This window comes from Raphanus sativus, chromosome 4, assembly GCF_000801105.2.
Source record: "Raphanus sativus cultivar WK10039 chromosome 4, ASM80110v3, whole genome shotgun sequence".
NCBI lineage: Eukaryota > Viridiplantae > Streptophyta > Magnoliopsida > Brassicales > Brassicaceae > Raphanus > Raphanus sativus.
In genome coordinates, this window is record NC_079514.1 from 6374447 (window position 1) to 6396261 (window position 21815).

Below are 21815 nucleotides of genomic sequence, written 5' to 3' on the forward strand. Positions count from 1 at the left end.
TATTTATCTTAAATATTATTGATTAGATAGGTGTAATTAATAAACAATTATATAAATTTCAGCTATTTTTTAATCTGTGTAGAAAAGTGGAAATGACATTTATTTAAAAATAAAATGAGTAATTTTAAATAACTAGATGATATAAAATTGATTTATAGCATTGATAGTTCTCATTTCATTCTTATTCATCATCTTAAATGTTTTCAAAACTAATAAATCTGTATCATTGAACTTCATTATTTAACATTATCATTGTAGTAATTTAGTTGTTGAATATTCTTTGATTTAACACCTCTATTAAATATTGTCGAGACTAAATTAATTAGATTTTGATGATGTTATGGCAATTTTAGAAGAGAAAGAACAGATCATTTTTGTTGTTGCTGTCATCAGTTTTTGTATACTTTTTTCCTTTTTGGTTACCCAACAAATTCTCCATCCTTTAAATAGATTATCTGGTTTCACTGGGAATAGTCCAGTTCAAAGAACCACCTTTCACAAGTATTTTACACGTATTTTCAATTTCAATTATTATGGCTGTAACTGGTTCTTTGTTGTAGGAATATCATGAATAAAAGTAATGAATATTTTCGGAATAGAAAAAAAATGGAATGATGAATAAAATGGAATAGAAACTGAAAATATTAATGGAATTGTTAATTCCACTCATTCCATTCATTCACAAGGGTTTATATCGTAGAACAAAAGGAATAAATTTTACAAAGGATATTAGTTTTTATTTCATTCCAAAAATGGAATATATGGAATTGTTTTGGAATGGTGTTCATTGTGACTGGTAATTATTTTTTGGAATGTTAGAGCATCCTTAACGCAGGAAGCTAAAAAAGAGGTGCTTAAGTTTTTATTTTTTTAAAATATTTTTTTTCTGTGTGATTTTAAAAAAAAAAAAAAATTGGAAAGGATCAATCGCGGGCCACCACGCGTCGGTGGGGCCCGCGGAAACACCAAACAACGCTGCTTATACAAGCAACAAATCATGTGTGGCTTGTGTTTTCTATGGGACCCACTCATTTATTTAATATTTTTGTTCCAAGCGTTCTCTCTAAACAACTGCCGTTATTGATGCTCTTACGGAATGGTGCATTCCAAACAAATCTATTCCACAAAATGTCGTTCCAGTTACAATGTAACGTGTATCTACCTTATAGACTTTGTACCTTATCTTCTTGTACTAGTCCAGTGGACTTTCTCTTTGATGATAACTACTTTCTTGATCCGTCCTTTAGAAAGGTGGAATATATTTTTATTTTAAATTTTTTTTAGAAATTTAGTTTTTATATTTAAAAGGTGTATATATTTTCTGTTTCAAATTATTTTTTAGAAATTTAATTTTTATATTAGTATTTTTAAATTATATTTATATTTTTCTTTGTAATCATATTTATATATAATTAAAGATAGTTATATGATATATTTAGATAATAATTTACATAAAATTATGAAATAAATTAGATATAACATTTTATCAACTGGTCATGATCTCATTTTAATAGTATTGATGATCTCGTATGACAAAAAAAGAATAGTCCAATGACAACCTTATGAAGATATTTAAGCTGGTATGTTTCCTTTATGGGAGATGAAGCCAATAATAAGTTTTGTATTAGAGATTTTAAAATGGAATAGGGTTATCCACTAATAATTACACATCAAACAAATATTATACCCTCTCACCAAATAATAAATAGAAGATAATTAATATAAGTCAACAACTATTAGTTGTAGTGTGGAAGATTTCGTGTTAAATATTCTTAGATGATCTAATTTCATTTTAAATATTTTATGGATAATAAACATGATCGGTTCTAGACCAAACTGGATAAAATATTTGTAACAAATCTTTAAATTTTTTGAAATTTTACATATAAACAGATTCTTAAATTTGTAACAAAAAGAAAATTAAACCCCAAACTATAAAAATCCTTTCTAAATGGTCTATAACCCCCAAAATCTCATGAAATATTAATTGATTATAAATTTATAAATTATAAATTATCTAAGCACTTAATACTTAATAGTATATGTTACTAGTATAATTCAAACAGGTTTTATTATTTTGCAAGATATCAGGCAAATTTATATATTATATATATTCTTTATAATTTTTTCTAATGCAATATATTAATGTCCTGCTTTGTTCTGTTTAGGTACAAAAATAAAACTTATATCCAAATATTATGTTATTACTGTTTATATGCCAGGTAAGGGATCCTCCCCTTATAAATGGAGAGTCGTGAGCACGATCAGATGCACAAATAACATTCATTTGATCAGAAAAAAAACTAATAATATTCGTTAAACACTTAGATAAACACGATTTCTGACTGAAACCACCTTTGAAATTAAGAAATGGAGATTATCTTAATTTCTCTATGTCTAGCCACCTTATTAGCCTTTCTCTTCCTAAAACAACTCTTCAAACGAACAACCACCACCAAACTTAGTCCACCACCGTCTCCGTGGCGGCTTCCGATCATCGGAAACTTCCACCAGCTTAGTCTCTCCCCTCACCGCTCCTTTCGTTCCCTTAGCCTCCGTTATGGACCACTCATGCTCCTTCACTTTGGCCGTGTCCCGGTTCTCGTAGTCTCCTCTGCTGAAGTAGCTCATGACGTTTTGAAAACACATGATCGTATATTCGCCAACCGACCTATGACCAAAGCTATAGGCAAAGTTATGAAAGGTGGGAGAGATATAGCCTTTGCCCCCTATGGCGAATATTGGAGGAATATGAAGGTTTTCACTTTTCTAATTCTTTTTCTGACAACCGTAAAATTTAATGTTTAACATTGGAGTATATGTAAGTTTTAGAACTAAATTTATAACCAAAAAAATCTATACAAATGAAAAAAGTCAAGTTTTCTTGTCACTCAAGGCATCTAATGTTGTCAACTAACAAATATCCACATCGAGTATTCTCACAACTCATAACTCATTCTTTGTTATTCATCTGATCTAAATTATCCAATGTCTCAACGGTGATGTACAAAGGTGATGTACAGTAAAACTAAATAAATAATAATGTTACGATATAATATTTTATTAAGTTATGGAGTTTTTAATTTACATTTATTTTCAAGATTTACATAGTTTATAATATATATTAGTATAAATAAAAAGGACAATTGTTTTCACGGTTTATATAAATATTAAATTTAGGGTTCATTTTAGTGATAATTTGGTGTATAGAACCTATGTACTTATTAATATAAATGTGTTTTAGATATAATATAATAAAATATTATCAAAAAATTTTAAATTTGTAAGAAAATTTGAGATAAAATCCATTGAGAATAAAGAATAATACAATATTTAATATAATGTTAGTGCAATCATATATATATATATATTTTTTTTTTAAAATTTATTTATCTAATTATCTTATCGAATAATATAATATTTTGAATTATGGTAACTTGGAGCCAATATAATTTATTAATAAATAATGTATTACTTTATGGAACATTAATTTATAAAGTTCTATACTCCCTCCTTTCAGTCATTTTGGAACTATTTTTTGTTCCAATATATGTAACGTTTTCCAGAAATCTATGTAAAATATAGTAGTAGTGACTTTATTTATCCTTTACATTATTTATTCTAGTTGACAAATTGTAAATATAGTAGTAATGACTTTATTTATCCTTTATATTTATTCTAGTTGACAAATTCAATTCATCTACCTTCTATGTTGGTTGACAGAGGATAGTAAATGAAATATACAAGATGTCATATATAAGTCATATATAAAAAAGGAGGGGAATAGAATACATAGGAATGAACTATTAAGAACACCTTTAAAGGGGGGGGGGGACGAAGAGGGGATAATATAAGTAGAAAAGATGCAATTAATAAAAATAAAGGAAAAAATTAAAAAGAAAAGAGAGAGAAGTTGAAGAAGTTATTAAAAACAAGAGATTAGAGCATCATTATCTCTAAAACTTTATTTGACCATGTATTAGTGAAGTCCGCGAACAAACAGTATAATAACTCCACCAAATTCACTTCTTGCAAAAGAAGGAACTATTTACTTGTTTGACTTTTAATTATGCTCTTAGAACTCCAAATCAACTCTATTGTCAAAATGTCAACTATTTACTTGTTTGACTTTTAAAAAAGCAAATTTAGTTAATTAATTTAGTTTTATTAAAAAAACTATATTTTGTGATTTTAAGAAACCCATGTCGGTTGCCACCATTAAAAGTGCTCTAATGATAAATGTCGTCTTGAAACTGATTTGATGCAGACTTTATGCAATATGCATCTTCTGAACAACAAAATGGTTCGGTCCTTTCATAAACAGAGAGAAGAAGAGATTAGTACTCTAATGGAAAAGTTGGAGAAAGCGAGTTCATCTTCTTCTATAGTAAACCTTAGCCAACTTTTTATTACCCTAACAAGCGATGTAATGAGTAAAGTTGCCTTGGGAAGAAAATATAGTAGTGACGAAGGCACAGTCGATATCAAGACCTTAGTGAAGACATTTGCACGGGTCTTTGGCACATTCCCCGTAGCGGAATACATTCCTAGTTTGGCATGGATAGATTGGATCCGCAGATTGGAGAGTAAAGCAGAAGAAGTAAGTAAAACATTCGATGATTTTTTGGAAAAAGTGGTGCAAGATCACATGATGTAGATGCAGATAACAAAAGAACAGGTTTTGTTGAAACGTTGTTATCGATTCAAAGGGAGAAGATAACACCATTCGTTTTTGATAGAACCGACCTAAAACTCGTCATCATGGTAAGACACATTTGAAACTTTTATCATGTAATATTATGAATGAATCATTTAAACTACTGAGTAAAATAAACTTTTTGTTCCCTTTTAAGGACATGTTCATTGGGGGGACGGCCACAGCTTCGTCAGTGCTAGAATGGACAATGACAGAGCTTATTAGACATCCAGAGTGTATGAAGAAACTTCGAGACGAGATTTGTTCGGTTTCAACGCATAATTCATATGTAAACGAGGACGATGTTGAGAAGATGAATTACTTAAATGCTGTAATCAAGGAGACACTTCGTTTGCATCCGCCAGTTTCAATACTACTCCCCCGACTATTAAGCGAAGATGTCAGATTAAAAGGATATGACATTGCTGCAGGCACACAGGTAACATATCTTTATGTGCTACGTGCTACGTGTTACATTACATGCGATGCGAAATTGACCGAATAAAACTGGACCACCATGAATTTATTTTTTTAACCAAATGAAAAAAAAAATCCACGTTTTGTGTATATATTTTGCAAATAATTTTATAAGATGTATATCTTCTTAGTGTAAAATATAATATTTCAGACTTTAAAAATAAGTGTAACAGAAGCAAAATATTATCGTTCTATATTAACCCATACCCAATTTTTAATACTACTATTAAAAAAAAACGTTAAAACAATTAACGTTTTAAAAAAATCCAATACAGGTGATGATTAATGCATGGGCAATTCAACGAGATAATGCGACATGGGGACCAGATGCAGAAGAATATAAGCCAGAGAGACATTTAAATTCATCTCTGGATTTTCAAGGACAAGATTATAAATTCATTCCATTTGGATCAGGGAGAAGACTATGTCCTGGAATCAGATTGGGATTGGTATTGGTTGAAGTGACAATAGCAAACCTTGTGAAACGGTTTGACTGGAGAGTCCAGGCCGGACCACATGGAGTTGATATGCCTGATCTAGCCGAGGCAGCTGGTATAGAGGCATGTCGCAAATACCCTCTTATTGTCTTTCCATCTTCTGCTGTGTTTCCTATTTAAACTTTTTCTGCAACTCCTGGTCGTTTTTGTGACCCCGTCTCTTGACTCTATTGTAAGAGCGTCTTTGCATTATTCTGTTTTCTTTTGTTATATGCAATAAGATTTGAATCTTGAATCATGTCTATAATTGTATTCGACATTGCCAAATTCAGTAGCACTCCTCAATAAGATTTGATCAAACCATATAGTGAATGATTTGGATTAATGGAAATAGACTTTGAGCATAAAAACTAAAATTACCAAATTAGTTTTCCTACACATATATTTGTTCATAAGTATAAGGCCCTTGGGCCCCCCACTCTTTTTTTTGTTATGCGGACGAAGCCCATAAATAAGAAAAGAGAACCAATCAGTAAGCACACGTCATACCAAGTGAATGTGGGGCCCAACGTGGTGCAGCTTTAAGTCAAGAGTAATCGACCAACCAAACAACAAGAGATTGAGAAGATCGAAAAGAAGAAGAAGGAAGAAGATCGAAAACGATGCCTCTGAGTGCGACGATGGTGGGAGCTTTGCTGGGACTCGGTACCCAGATGTACTCCAACGCTCTCCGCAAGCTTCCTTACATGCGCCGTAAGCCCCTAGTTTTTTTTTTGGTTTTCTTCTCTTCTCTCCATTTCCCGGTTTCTGATTCTTGTTGAAAAAAAAAATCTGGGTTAAGATCCGTGGGAGCATGTGGTGGGTATGGGACTCGGTGCTGTGTTCGCAAACCAGCTCGTGAAATGGGATGTGAAGCTCAAGGAAGATCTCGAAGTTATGCTCGATAAGGCCAGAGCTGCCAACGAGCGCCGTTACTTTGGTATGTTTTCAATTATAAGTCTTTTTTTTTTGTTTCTTATGTGTTGATTCGTATTTCGAAATGTAATCATAGTGTTGTAATGGTTTGATTGTCCTTTTTTTACCTCAAGGTTGAATCTTTTGCAAGTTTAGTCTGTTTAGGCTATAGCTTGTTGCAGATCAGTTTATTACATAGGCTGTAATACTATTTTGCATTATGGATACTAGAAACTTGATTTGAATTTGAACGGAGGCATTTTTATTTATTATTTATTTGTTACAGCTTTGTGGAACTTTATGTTCATCTTTAAGTTCAAGGACTTTCTTGTTTTGGTTTCATGTTAAAAATATATGCTTATTGTGAGGGTGTTGCTGAATTTGGTGTGTTTGTTTTGTTGGATTGAATGTGTTTGCACACTTAGATATTGACCTTTTACTTGTTTTTTTTTTGTTATAATGCAGATGAAGATCGGGATTAGTTTGACGTCTTCAGAAAAGAAAAATATTTTCTCTGAAGTCATCTCAAGTGCTTGATTTCTTTGATCTTCCATGTAAAAGCTTTTCTATTTTTTCTTAGAGCTGGATCTCCTTTTGCTTCGGTATTGGAGCTCTTTCCGTTCGTTTTTGGTTAATGAACCTAAAGATGATTTGTGTTTTCATCTCACAGTCTGAATCTGTTTGTACCTGGCTCTAATAATTTCGAATGACAAACCTTTCAATGCTTAATACTGTTCAAGACTTCATCTTCTTTTACTCAATTGGAAAATCTGAAAATCTCAGGTTAATATAACTTGGCTCAAGTTGCAGGGGAAAGCAACATACTTGCTAGTAGCCCTTAGATATGTGCAAATGTGCAGGCGAAGCGATAATCATTTGTGGAACGGCCACTAGGGCTCTATATATATGCAACAAACAAAAAACATTAAAAAAAAAACAGAACATCAGAAAAGAAAATTCAAGTTTGCACGCATCAGTTTTTACAGCTTCCGTTCTCCATATACTACTCATATATCAACTTCTCTGCTGAAGCTCTTGTTGAAAATGAGATCATCTATCCAGAGAATCTTCTTCACAGCAACGGTCTCACCATTCTAAAGCTCAGCCTTGTGTAGAAGAGCTTGTAGACGAGAGTAAGCAGTGCTTTCCATCCTTCACTTTCTTGAAGAAGTCATGCCTTTGTTTGAAGAAGAGAGCAATTAAAAGTACGTCAAAGCAATTGCTGCCAAGGCACTAATAAGACCTTGTTGCTTGATGTTTCCTCCAGCTCTGTTGAAGTGACCAAGAGATCTTCCGCAGAGGCCTGTTTGTGTTTCCTATAAAGGAATCAGCTGGCTATCTTGAGAAAAGATAGGTCGAGATAAGCACAAACTCTTCATATCCCCTATTGCAGATCAAGGGCTTCCAGTTTTATTAACGATCCCCATATCTTGAGGAACCAAACCTGAAAACTGGTTCTTATCGAGGTTAAGTACATTGAGGAGCTCTCAAGTTACCATCAAATCCTATAGATAACAGAAGTTATCTTTTCTTTCAAGTTTTGATTATTCTCTAAATTTGATACAAATTTCAGCATATGAGCTTTCATAGCTCAGTTGGTTAGAGCACCCGTTTAGTAAGCGGGAGGTCTTGAGTTCAACTCTCAATGAAAGCAGTTTTTCACTCTTTTTTCCTCGTTTGGAAAGTATATCCCTCAAATGTCAAGACTGATTCTTTTTATTTTATTTATAATATTACATTAGACTGTACAACTACTCGTCAAGTCCTAACTCAATCTAGTATATCTTCGTGAAACAATTTACTAGATGATTTTAAAAAATACTTTCAGCAAATTTCTTTAAAATAAAAAAATTGAATATAAAATTTAGAATAAGTGCATATGTAAATGCAAGTTCTTTGCTTGAAGTGAAATTTTGTATGTTTTAATATTTTCTACCATTCACATACATTATAATTCCTATATTATACGTTTGCAAGTGTTAAATGATAGGAAACTCATTTGATCAATAATCTAGAGTTTTGGGTCATGTAGATTTGATTTCTCAGTTTATTTTGTTCAAATGTGTCTCCAATCACTTAAAATTTGTGTCAAAATAGTAAAATCTAGCATATCTTCATCATATAATGAGAAATAGTTGAATGATAGATTAACGATATAATTACAAATCAACGAAAAAGACTAAAAGACACATTCAAATACATTTGATACTAGTTACACAATGTATATATTGCTCATGCTAAAAAATCACACAATTACCAAACTATTTGTTAATAGCAATCGATGATGATGCAACAACTGTACAGTTTTTTCTCCCGATTAAGCTAGAAGTTGATAAGGAAAACAAAAGAACTTTTTGGTGCCGAAAACATCCAACAGTGATGTTCTTAACAACTTTTTGAGACTCTAATTCTTTTATTAAATTGTTGTAATGCCACAGTGATAAGTTGAGTATCTAATTTTTTGTGTTTTTGTTTTGTTAATAATGCTCTTCAACATAAACGTGATTTTCAGAGAAACAAACAAACATTGGTAAATTTTCTTGCGCAATGATATTTCTCTACAGTTTATCAAACTCTTAAGTGTTATTGTTTTTAATTTTGATTTGCAAATATTAACATGTTATTGCTTCCCATTCAAAAAATATTAAACTGTGAAGACCAGTTTGGTTCAAATAATGCTCTCTAATAGTATCTCAACTGATTTGCTTGAAGACACATATGTTATGCGGCTCTTTCTCACTCTTAGTGAAAAAAAATACTAATATATCTTTGCAGTGAAAATCCGAATTTTGTTGTTGTTAATAAATATTAGTTATACTAATAAATATTTTCTCTGTTTCATAAATATTTATATTCTAGAAAAAAAAATTATTTCAAAAAGATACATTTTTTATGTTTTAGTGTAAGAAAAATTATAAATTTTTTAAAAATTAATAGTGTTTAATAGATTTATATTGGCTAAAAGTTATGGACAATTGTTATTCACAAAAATATAATATATTTACAATCAAATTTTAATATATTTTCTTAATATATGTGAAAAATCTAAAATGTATATCTTTTTTTTAAACGGAAGGAACAGCAAAGAATACAGCATTTTGCTGTTGAATCATCATTTCTACAGTATGCTAACTTGATTTGAGATATTTATTCAGTTTCTCCATAGCTAACAATGTTCATACATTGAAAGTAAATCGGATTTAATTCTATACAAATGCATAGTCCCGAACAAAGACAAATAGCACAACAAATGACACTGTACATTCAAGGAGTCTCAAAACGCAAGACTCCACTTTGTGTCTCATTTATATATATTTTTTTCATTTTTATGAAAACAAACTACATTTGAGACTCTAAAAACTCCAAGATGGCTAAACCGGCTGCACCAACATCATCATCCAAGACATGTTCTGCCGGAGAATGACTTATTCCTCCACGATTCCGGACAAATAACATCCCAACCTGACGGAAAAAACCAAAACAAATCCCTTAAAACAAGTTATACATCCTAAAACACTGGATCTCTTTTAAAACCTGTGATTGGAATGATCTCGAGCATCTTGAACTCAATTACAAATGTTGAACTCTACAGTAAGATGTTTTTTAAGTTTCAACTCAATTACCTTAGTTAAGTAAGACATAGCCATAGCATCGTGTCCTGCTCCACTCATTAACACAGGGACCTCGTCTTGTATCTCTCCTGTAATCTTCTTAAGCGCACTCTGAGCTGCTGATTTCAGCTGTAAACTTAAATGAGGGTCTGATATTACTGCGTCTGCATCGTGCTGCAACGATGATAAACACGGGAACAAATCAGTTGCTAAGAAGAAGAAAACATCAGAGAGTATAACAACTTTGAATACAAAACTCATTTTATTTACCTTTCGTTCAATGGAGCACAAAAGCGATCTTTTGTCACATATTTGGTACATCCTAGTCGATAAGTCATGGAGGATAGCATCGCGTCCTACGTCATCTATCGTACGTAAATCCACTGTGAAAGTTACCTGAACTCACTTCCATGAAACCATTTAGAGTTCATTCATAAAAGCGAAAAAAAAAATGAGAGTCAGTCTCTTTCTCTTGCCTGTCCAGGGATGACATTGCTAGCACTTGGCCACGTAGAGATTTCTCCAACAGTACATACAAGTGAATTAGCAAGGGATTCTATCGTCTCCTCGTTGCATTGGCCTTCACAAGTTAAATACTCTTTAGGGTTTCTACAAACACTCTCCATTAGTACAATGAGTTCCGCAGCACCAGTCATAGGGTCTTGACGTAGTGACATTGGAACAGTTCCAGCATGTCCTTGAGAGCCTTTTACAGTAACCTGTAGAGTTCTGTCCATCTTGGTTAGCCTTCTCACAGATTTTAAACACACAAAGTTTGGTTATGAATAAGTTACCTTGAGTCTAGTCTGTCCTGCAATTCCTTTTACTACTCCTAGAGGATAACCAACATATTCAAGCACAGGCCCTTGCTCAATGTGAACCTGCATGAGAATAAACCAATCAATAATTATCAACATACTAGTCTGTACTGTTTAACTGAAAAAGGATCTATTACCTCTACATAGCCCCAAACAGTTGCAGGATCATACTTGAGCTGCATAAGATTTTCCTCTGTTATGTCTATGGAGTTTTGTTTTAAAGCATCTTGCACAGTTATACCACTGAGCGAATGAATATGGAAAAAAAAGGTGAGTATTGTATACTAGAGAAGAAGCTAAGGTCTTTGAGTAAAACCTTTTATCAGTAATCTCCAACCGAGAAACTGGCATGATACCAGCAAGAGCAGCACTACCTAGGAAAGTACATTGAAATCTCACACCTTCCTCATCACTAAACGCAATCACCTGAAATGTGTAAGCAACGTAAGTTTTCTTGTTTATTCTCAGCATTAGCCACAATGAAATATAACTGGACTAACCTCAACGGGTCGCTTTAGTTCTCCTAACTTCCCATTTACTTTCAGAACCTTCAATGCAGAGATAGCAGAGATTATGCCTAATGAGCCATCGTATTTACCAGCATCAATAACAGTGTCCTGTTTAAACAAGTAAAGATCAAATGGTCAGCACTATCATCTCACTCAAGATCGCACAACAGGTAACAAGAAAATGAAGATTGTTAATGTACCATATGGGAGCCAATAAGAAGAGCCGGCGTGCTTCCATTATTTGGTTCCACTCGACCATGTACATTCCCCATGTTATCAACCCATCTGCAAAAAATCCAGTTTTTTTTTTCAATTTAGCAAAAGCAAATTTTTTTGTAGATAAAGACTATAAACCAAAGAGAGTGGAGTTAAAGCTAACGTTGATAGACCAGCATCTTCCATCCATCCACGGATAAGCTTTATTGCCCTTATGGATGCTGGACTCATGAAAGTTCTCTCTAAATGAGCAGCTGCATCACTCACCTACACATTCGAAAATTACATCAAGAAAATACTAATATATGTTAACAGTGTGATCTTCAAAGAGATTTTATGAAATGGTGAGATGAAGTATGATCTCGTGAGTTTTAAGCAATCTTCTTAGAAATGTTGATGTCAAACCAATGTAATACAGAGAAGCATTCACCTTTTAAGATAACACTAGCTGGATCCCTCCTTATAAGAAACTTAAGAAAGGTTCCATAAGCAAAAAAGAAAAATACTTTTAAAAGTACAATATTTGATTAAAATAAGAGCAACCCCTGAGAGACAAGGACACACTCAATCCAGTTTATCAATCATGTTGGTCAAACGAGAAGACAAACATTCGAAGACATATGTCATAAGAACGTTATAGATTTGTATTAGAATACATATTGACCAGTAACAATTTTGAAAACATATAATAAACGAAAGCTAAGCAATAGAACCGTCATGAACATTCTGTTTTTACCTGTCCAAGCTCGTGTAACCTTGCCACGGTTTCGTCTCTAAGGATCGCCTGATGCAGATCTTGCTTCGACCCTTCCGTTTCACCGATTCCTTTTCAGACAAGAATCTCAAATAATATCAGAAACAAACCACAAAGATATGGCAATGACTCATCGACATGAACCAGCGCAACATCACGAATGAACATAAACCAAGAATCACAAAAGGCGACAAAAGAGATAGAGATTTACCGAGGGAGATTTGAGAAGAAGAAGAGGACGTGGAGGACGACGCGGAGGAAGAAGACGAGGAGGATGAAGAGGAGACAGCGAGAGGAGATAACAGAGAAATCACGAGGCACCAGAAGATCACAAGCGAAGGGTGATGATGATGATGATGGTGGTGGTGATGGTGATGGAAGCTAGTGTGGTAGGCATTTGAGAGGATATGATAAGATCTAGAGGAGGAAGGATGAAGAACCGCCATGGCTGCCGCTTTGGAAAGAGCTTTAACGAGAGAAGAAAACGATGAAAACAAAGAAGACAGCCACGGAACGGAACCAGACCACTGACTCTCAATGCTATCGTCGGTATTTATATATATGAGGATGGCTTCTATGGTGGAAACGAGGCGGCTGGTGGGGCCCGTAGTCCAACTTGGACGTCAGTTTGGGGCCCATATTAAGTCATGACGTGGCAATTGTCAGTGGAATCTTGTGGAGAAGGTCACATGTAGTGTAGGAATCATGTGGATCTTGTAATGAACAAATTACCATTATTTGTTTTTTTTTTCTGTTTACTATAAAGTTTATTAGGTACACTAATCTTCTAATCTTGAATAAACCAGTGTCAAAAAAGGCGATAGGCACTAAACGGACATTGATTCTCGCCAAAAACATCCTTAATGAAAAGCTAAAACCATCCAGTGTTTGACATTTTTCAAATCAGTCAAAACAAGTGGTTGTGTAAATACGGCTTATTGAATATCAACCTAAACTAAAATCTGCAGTGCAATTATTAACAAATAAAAGAAATATAACTATACGTTCAGAAATATTTAAAGAACAAAGAACTATAACGTTTGAAATTGCATTTACATACATGTACCAACAGATAAAGTAGACCATTTTGATAGTTTTAGAACGCTGCACCACGCATCATATATGTTAATGTAAGATAAGCAAGCTATGCTATGTAGAACACACAGTAGTACAGGGTTATTCAATTCCAAGAAATACGACTATATTTATTCTTTCAAAAGCTCTTATACGTTCTTCTTAAAAGCAATAAATCAAACAAGCTCAAGACAAACCTCGACTTGTTTGCTAGTCAACTCGTTCAGAGATCTAAGACAGACTCTGAACCACCTAAGCTCTTAACCCCTAGATGCTTTGCTTCTCCTTCTTAGGACGTACAAAACTCTCTATTGCTAAAAGCTCTCCCTGTGTGTTAACCGGCAACACAGTGCCAACGCCTCCTTTATATATTTTTGAGGAAGCCCTAGATCTAATCTATCTACCCAATGGAAACTTTCCATTTCTTCTACTTCAGCGAATAAGCCAATCTTCCTTTTCTCTTTAGATCGATTGCTTCTTCTTCAAGTCTTCCTTTAATGTCCCTCTTCATTAAATCTTCTTTTAATACATCGGTCTTGATACGTGCTTCTCACGAACCACCTCTCTGATGTAGTAGTTCATGTCACACTTCATGAACTACTTCAGCTCTGCTACAGCATCGTCTTCCCATACACCTTCAATCTCCCCCTTTTTAATTCGTCGTCTCACAAGTACCTGAGATAGAAGACAAGAACCAACCACACACAACAGCACCAGTATATATGTCTAAACGTTAATTCAACCAACTCAAGACAATTAAGAACATACTTATATTATCCTAAAACCGGGTTTAAGCAAATTAATACATAAGATCAAAAGATAGCATATGCAAATGCTCCCCCATAATCTTAGCCAGTCTGAAAACATGGATAACAAGGAATTGCAACAAGTGGTGCAATTGAAATAACATAGACATAAAAACAAAGCAACAAAACACAGCTCCCCCACAATCTTGGTCTTCTACATCCTAGTCTTCTTCTTCTCCCCCTGCTTGTGAGCACACGGATTAAAAACACCAAGAAAAATACCTCACATATTCATAAGGATAGGGATACTAACCTGCTACAGCACTCTGAAGATCCTGAACTATCTCAGCTAGCGCTTGAAGGGCTCGTGTTGTGTCCTGTAGTGCCACTTGCAGATCAACACGGCTGAGTGGTCCTTGAGGGATGGCAACTGATCCAAGTTCATAAAGGGATACACGACGTGGTGCAGTTCTGGAGCTTGGTGTAGCAGTTCGTGGAGCAGGGATCGGAGCAGGAGATGCCTGACGGGTTGTCCTTGCAGAGCTTCTCTTTGGTTCAGCTTTAGCTGGTCCCTTTCCTTTCGCTAGTCTCTGCTCATAGATCTCGCCCACTCGTTTATCCTTCTTGTAGAGAACCGGACGTTGGAGCTTGTCACTAGGATAGGATGGAACCGCCTGCTGACTTTGAAGAAGTGCCATGATCAAGCGAGGGAAGATCAACCAGCGGGCATCATTGACTTGAATCACTCCAAGATTAAGAATCTGTCTGAACATCATCTTCCCCAAATCAACACGGACTCCATGAGCCATCTTGTAGATCAGTCTTGCTCTCTCAAGTGAGACATATGTCTTGTGAGTCGAGGGAATCCAGTTGTATGCAGCTATGATCATCAAGGCCCCGTAGCATGGAGTAAGGTCCGCTGTAGTGAGACCATCCCATTCTGTCTTTGTATCTCCGGTGATGAAAGAAGCTAACTCAGTTACCGAGATATCATCCAACGTTGCGGCTTCCTCCTCTTCTTCCTCAGTAAGTGGTTCCCAATCTATGGCATTATTGAGGTGCGCAGGCGAGAACTTGTACTCTTGTCCCCGTACAGAGACAACCACTTCATCAACATCCGCTTCAGCTTTAGTACTCGGCAGACCTGCATAGAACTCAGCTACAACTTGCTCAACATACACTGCAAGACTCGAGACAGTTGATTCCATAGATCCTTTCTTGATAACGGCCAAGTAACCCCACTGATCAGCTTCCTTCATATCCACCGAACGCTCAGCAAGTACTTTACGCTTAAGGAACTGATCATACCTTTTCTTGATGAGAGGAGACATTGGTTCAGCACTTTTGTCACCAGACCTTCTCGATCTCAGCTGAGGCGAGGCTCCTGCTTCCTTAGCCAAATATGGAGACTTGGCTGCATCTTCTGGTGTGAGAAACTGAGATTGAGTTGGTGTACTCGACTCCCCTGTCTTCCTCTGTTTTGCAGAACGCAACCCTAATCGCTGCAGCACTCGTTTCTTTCTTACTTCCTTCTGTGAAGCTTCAACATCTATGGGTTCGTCATCCACCGGCTTGCCTGACTCAGCCTCGGCTCCACTCTGTTCCTTCTCGTCCTCAAAGACAACCAGCGGTAGAGGAGACTCATCCTTCTCTTCCAATGATTTATCAGAGACTGGCACATCTTGAATGTCAGCATTAGGAGATCCGAGTTGCGGTTGCGGATCTGCTTCAGGCACTTTTGCTGATGGTTCTTCTCTAAGACCCGGAGTTCTTTCATCGCTATCCTCTGAAGCAGCTTTCTCCTTCGCGGTGTTGAACGAGTCAAGCTCCTCAGTAACCTCAGGTAGAATATCAGAAACGGGCATATCGTTTCTCGGCGGAGGCGATTCAGGTTCACCATCAGTGAGTGACCTTCGACTTTCTTCAGGCGCTGCATGTGCCTCTCCCTTGGATGATGCGACTTGTTGAGCTGCTTTCTTTGCTTTCACCATGGTAGATGTCGGTTTCTGTATGAGAATCGTGTGAGAGATGAAGAGAGGCTGCGAGATTGAGCTTCTTAAGCACGATGGAAATTTTCTAGGGCTTGTTCCCCACTACTTCCCTTAACGGAATAAAACTGAATCAACTTTTCTGATATTGCAGATCTGGTCCCTGACTTTTTATCCTCTCCTTTGCATGCCTACAACATTTTAATTTCTCTCATCCACACACAATCATTAGGCACATTCGTGAATTATTAATGTATCATCAGACTTTCAAGATAGTAATAAAACACAAGTCACAACTCACAATTGGCTGAATCAAGATTACTATAAAGCATTAGATCAATTCAGTTCAGTTACCATTTGTGTGAAGTGCTTCACGAGTTGCCTCAGTGCTTGATTCAAGCTGCACATATAACTCTTCCTAGATCTTATATTCTGGTGCAGCCGATTGTCTTTTTATGGCTAGCTTTCACATTGATATGCCTTCATCAATGCTGCCGGTTTTCATTCTTTATTCTCGTGCTGTGAAACCCCTGTTGTTTCCCATCATGAATCTATCAAAATTTTTTTTTTTTTATTTTCTGAGCATCTTTCTGTATCATTGCTGGCTCTTTTTTTTGAGAGGGGGGGGGCCACAGATTGACGTGAAACCTGTACCATTACAACATTGACGGCATATCAAGCAGCTCTTTTCCACAGCGTTCTCGGGTTCCAAAACCAATCTGAATCATATGTACATCCCGAATCAGCACCTGCACTATTCTCTGCACAACTTGACTCAACAATCAAGATTACACACACTAATTGCATTTTTTAATGTGATAAATCGATTAAATTCAAGAGATTTAGTGAATATATCAGCCAACTGCAAATCAGTAACTACATGTTCGATTACTACCTGATTGTCTTCAACTAATTCTCTGATGAAGTGGTGCCTTATGTCAATGTGCTTCGTCCTTGAATGTTGGACCGGATTCCTCGAGATATCAATTGCACTTTTGTTGTCACAATACACAAGAAAGGGACCCGATTGCATTCCATAATCAGCTGACATCTGCTTCATCCAGATAAGTTGTGAGCAACAGCTACCCATGGCAATATATTCTGCTTCCGCCGTAGAGAGTGATACAGAGTTCTGCTTCTTGCTCAGCCACGAGATAAGATTGTTTCCAAGAAAGAAACATCCTCCACTGGTACTCTTTCTATCATCAGCACATCCTGCCCAATCAGCATCACAGTATCCCACCAAGTTCTTGTTGGAATTCTTCGAGTAATACACGCCCAAGCTCTCTGTTCCTTTGACGTACTTGATGATCCTCTTAACTGCATTCAGGTGTGATACCTTTGGCTTAGCTTGATATCGTGCACACACACCGACACTGAATGACAAATCCGGTCGACTCGCAGTTAAGTACAATAGACTGCCAATCATCCCTCGATAGAGCTTGACATCCACATCTTCTCCTGCTTCATCTCGTGCCAGCTTCAGTGATGTACTCATGGGTGTCTTAGACACTTTGGAGTTCTCCATACCAAATCGCTTTACGTAACTGTTAGCGTATGCACTCTGAGATATGAAGACACCTTTCTCTGATTGAGACACTTGAAGTCCAAGAAAGTACTTCAGTTCACCACACATGCTCATCTCAAACTCTTGAGTCATATTCTGAACAAACTCATCCACCAGCTTCTGTGACGTGCCTCCAAAGATAATGTCATCCACATAGATTTGAACAATGATTATCTCTTTTCCAACTTCCTTGAAGAACAACGTCTTGTCTATACTCCCTCTGATGTACTCTGCTTCTAATAGAAACCTTGTGAGTCGTTCATACCATGCACGCGGTGCTTGCTTCAACCCATATAATGCTTTCTTCAGTCGATACACATAATCATGATGCACTGGGTCCTCAAATCCCTTTGGCTGCTTAACATAGACTTCCTCCTGAAGGACTCCATTGAGGAAAGCACTTTTCACATCCATTTGATGCACTTTGAAATTCAGAATGCACGCCATTCCCAGAAATAACCGAATGGATTCCAATCTTGCAACTGGGGCAAAGATTTCTTCAAAGTCTACTCCTTCAATCTGTGAGTATCCTTGAGCTACAAGCCTTGCCTTGTTACGAACTACTTCTCCATGCTCATCAGTCTTGTTCTTGAATATCCATTTAGTGCCAACCACGTTTACTCCTTTAGGTCTAGCAACCAGTTCCCACACATCGTTCCTGGTGAATTGCTCAAGTTCTTCCTCCATTGCGACAATCCAATATTCATCACGTAGTGCTTCAGTGTGTGTCTTAGGTTCTATTGATGAAACGAAACATGCGAACTGCACCATTTCTTTAAAGTTGATCACCTTTCCACGCGTTTTTCGTCCTTCTTCAATTCCTCCAATCACATCAGACTTCGAATGATTGCGATGAACTTGCTGAATCACTGGTTGCGGTACTGTATCTGAGATCGGACCTTCCTCAATGACTTCAGTCGCAGCTATGGATGATCCACCTTCTTCCTCTTCATCTGATCCCATGTTGTAGACTCGGTATGCTGAACAAATCATCAAATACAACATTAACTGATTCTTTAATTGATTCTGTCCGTTTGTTGTAGACTCGGTATGCTGAACTAGACTGTGCATAACCCAGAAAAAATCCTTCATCACTTCTTGAGTCAAACTTCCCAAGGTAGTCCTTGTCATTCAGTATGTAGCACCTGCATCCAAAAACATGAAAGTAACTAAGATTAGAAGTTTTGCCTGTCCACATCTCATACGGTGTCTTTGTTGTCCCTTTTCTGACATACACACGGTTGATTGTGTAACACGCCGTGCTGAGTGCTTCAGCCCAGAACCTCTTGGCTATCTTGTTACCATGGAGCATTGCTCTTCCCATTTCCTGTAGAGTTCTATTCTTTCGTTCAACCACTCCATTTTGTTGAGGTGTCCAAGGTGCTGCAAACTGGTGAGCTATTCCTCTTGATTCAAGAAAGGTAGTCATGTCTTCATTCTCGAATTCTCCTCCATGATCACTGCGTATCTTCTTGATTCCTCCCTTTTCATTTATGTGTTGAAGCGCCCAGATTTTGAAACTTTCAGACACTTCTGACTTTTCCCTGAGAAAACGAACCCAAGTGAACCTGGTGTAGTCATCCACTAGTACAAACACGTACTTCTTTCCTCCGATACTCTCGGTTTGCATAGGACCCATGAGATCCATGTGAACTAGATCCAATGGTGCCTTTGCCTGAACATCTGGTACCTTTTTGTGTTGTATCTTGACTTGCTTTCCCTCATTGCATGCACCACACACAATCTTGTCATCGATCTTGAGTTTGGGTACTCCTCGAACCAAGTCGTTGCACACTAGATTCGTTAGATTCCTGAAGTTCATATGTCCCAAACGTCTGTGCCATAGATCAATATTCCCTTGAGCTGACAAGCACTTAACCTTCTTTTCCCACATGTAGCAGTTATTGCCAGATCTCACACCTTGTAGTACTGTTACACCATGTTGGTTTATGGCACGACAATCAATTGCTGAGAAGCACACCGTAAGTCCGTCATCACACAGTTGACTCACGCTGATCAAATTAGCCTTTAATCCTTTGACAAAGTAGACATTCACCAATTTAGGTACTTCTGAGTTACACGTTGTACCTTTGCCTTGAATGACACCACATCCTCCATCTCCAAAGGTTACCTTTCCTCCTTTTACCTTTGACACTTTGTCTAGATACTCAATGTTTCCTGTCATGTGTCTAGAGCATCCGCTGTCGAAGTACCATGGTTCCTCAGATTCAGAATCACTTGACACTCGCGCCATGTTACATCGTATGGTACTTCTTGGCTCAGTCACTATCTTAGGATACAAGTCGGTTTTCTTCATCCAGCCTCGAGAAGTCTTCCCTATTCTCCAAAACTTGTGTTGTCTCCATACTTGTTTGACCCGTTCCAGATACTTGTAGCAATATCTCTTGTAATGGCCAAACTTCCCACAGAAGAAACATCCACTTATCTGAGCTGGAGTAGTTTGTGTCTTAGCTTCTTCAGCATGCGTAAAACCTCCAGACACAAAGCGTGTTGTACCTGTTGAGCTACTCTGTCTTCCAGTGTAACCAAGTCCCATCAATGAGTTTTCAGTTCTTCCACTGCTCAGAATCTTGTCAAGTTGCTTGGTTCCCGTGAGCATCTTAATCTTCCGATATTGCTGATCTAATTCAGCTTGAAGATCAGCTGCTCTCTTTCTTTCAGCCAGTAGTTCTTCTCTGAGCTCGTCCGCTTGCTTAGACAGGACCAATTTTTCTTTAATCAGATTCACACTTTCCTTAGCCAACTCAGCTTCTCTGTTGAGGTCATCCTTCAACACTTGTACTTCAACTTCCAGTCGTGCCTTCTCTTTAGCCAATGCCAAATTCTCCGTTCCCAGCTTCACTAGCGTCTCTCGAACTTCCTTGTAGCTTTCATCTAAGTCATTTTCTTGCTCAGCCTCACTCTCAGATCCTGAGTCACACTCCACGATTCCTAGAAACGCCACAAAGTTGTTCACTTCCTCTTCACTTTCGCTGTCGGACTCGCTGTCATTGATTCCTATCATGGATTTTTCTGGCTTTCTCCTACCATCCGACTCGCACTCAGCTTGAGTGTGTCCATATCCCTTGCAGTTATGACACTGAATCTCTCTTCTTTTCACTGTGGGACACTCAGTTCGAAAGTGACCATACCCCTTGCATTCATAGCACTTAGCATCATTCTTCCTGTAGTTCTTCTCTGGCTCAGACGTCTTTCTACCTTGGCTAAACTTCTTCTGCCCATTCTCCACTTTTCGTAGAGCTCTATCAAACCTTCTGACCAGGAGACTCACAGGGTCGTTATCATCCATAGGCTCCTTTTCAACTGATGCAAGCGCAATTCCTTTTTCCTTCATTCCACCAGACACACCAGCTACTTCCATCTCATGAGCTTGTAACATTCCAACCACTTCATCAAATGTCATCTCGTCAGTGTTACAGGAGACGGTCATAGCTGCTTTGTATGCCATGAACTTAGACGGCAGGCACCTCAGGAACTTCTTCACAAGTTTCTTCTCTTTGTATTTCTTCCCAAGCGTAAGTGCTTCTTGTGCTAGTGAGCTAATCTTTGAGCTGAAATCTCCAACAGATTCATTATCCTCCATCTTTAGCTCTTCAAATCTTGTTGCAAGCATATCCTTTCTAGAACTCTGAACCTTTGAGGTTCCTTCAAAATGCTTCTGCAGAATATCCCATGCATCCTTTGCTGCCTCGCATCCTTGAATTAGTTCAAACTGCTTCCTTGCTACACTGCAATGTATGACAGTTAGTGCACGAGCATTGAACTTAGCCATCTTGTTCTCATCATCAGTCCAGAGCTCCTCCAGTTTTGGAACGTCTGTTCCATCCTCGGCTCTTGCAACAGGTGATTTCCAACCAGATTCCACAGCCTTCCACGCCAATGGGTCAATACCCTTGATTGTAGCCTTCATGCGCGCCTTCCAGAATCCATAGTTTCCTACTTCAAGG

General features: G+C 37.0%; 3 protein-coding genes and 1 non-coding gene across 5 annotated transcripts; 3 read left to right on the top strand and 1 right to left on the bottom strand.

Annotated features, from left to right (window-relative positions):
• Positions 1-2273: 2273 nt before the first annotated feature.
• Positions 2274-5874, top strand: LOC108852547 (cytochrome P450 71A16-like). The gene is given in 5 exon segments (XM_018626050.2): positions 2274-2757; positions 4268-4646; positions 4649-4764; positions 4854-5135; positions 5449-5874. Coding segments are annotated over 5 exon segments (1506 nt in total). The 5' UTR covers positions 2274-2370; the 3' UTR covers positions 5791-5874.
• A 328-nt stretch (positions 5875-6202) lies between these two features.
• On the top strand, positions 6203-7293 carry LOC108851554 (uncharacterized). Its single transcript, XM_018625001.2, has 3 exons — positions 6203-6363; positions 6452-6589; positions 7030-7293. Exons 1-3 carry the CDS (start codon positions 6273-6275, stop codon positions 7044-7046), a joined length of 246 nt encoding a protein of 81 aa, XP_018480503.1. The 5' UTR covers positions 6203-6272; the 3' UTR covers positions 7047-7293.
• Positions 7294-8144: 851 nt separating this feature from the next.
• TRNAT-AGU (transfer RNA threonine (anticodon AGU)) lies at positions 8145-8218 on the top strand. Its single transcript has one exon. It is a non-coding gene; the product is annotated as a tRNA-Thr (tRNA).
• Positions 8219-9697: 1479 nt separating this feature from the next.
• On the bottom strand, positions 9698-13013 carry LOC108855867 (allantoate deiminase). Of its 2 annotated transcripts, XM_018629785.2 has the most exons (12): positions 12684-13011; positions 12455-12543; positions 11882-11985; positions 11703-11787; positions 11494-11610; positions 11310-11419; positions 11131-11236; positions 10970-11056; positions 10652-10894; positions 10446-10571; positions 10188-10349; positions 9698-10026 (listed from the first exon to the last, which is right to left on the bottom strand). In XM_018629785.2, exons 1-12 carry the CDS (start codon positions 12916-12918, stop codon positions 9904-9906), a joined length of 1587 nt encoding a protein of 528 aa, XP_018485287.1. In that variant the 5' UTR covers positions 12919-13011; the 3' UTR covers positions 9698-9903. The 2 variants fall into 2 exon arrangements, with proteins under 2 accessions (XP_018485287.1, XP_018485288.1); XM_018629786.2 differs by lacking the exon at positions 9698-10026 and having other exon boundaries at positions 10331-10349; positions 10446-10531; positions 12684-13013.
• Positions 13014-21815: the final 8802 nt, after the last annotated feature.

Bases quoted from the DNA above. Each gene is read 5' to 3' on its own strand.
- LOC108851554 (XM_018625001.2), top strand. From the start codon at position 6,273: ATGCCTCTGAGTGCGACGATGGTGGGAGCTTTGCTGGGACTCGGTACC. The intron at 6,364-6,451 runs GTAAGCCCCTAG...ATCTGGGTTAAG, and splicing joins CAAGCTTCCTTACATGCGCC to ATCCGTGGGAGCATGTGGTG.
- LOC108855867 (XM_018629785.2), bottom strand. From the start codon at position 12,918: ATGGCGGTTCTTCATCCTTCCTCCTCTAGATCTTATCATATCCTCTCA. The intron at 11,986-12,454 runs GTAAAAACAGAA...TCGAATGTGTAG, and splicing joins GGTTACACGAGCTTGGACAG to GTGAGTGATGCAGCTGCTCA. The intron at 11,237-11,309 runs GTTTTACTCAAA...TCATTCGCTCAG, and splicing joins TTGGAGATTACTGATAAAAG to TGGTATAACTGTGCAAGATG.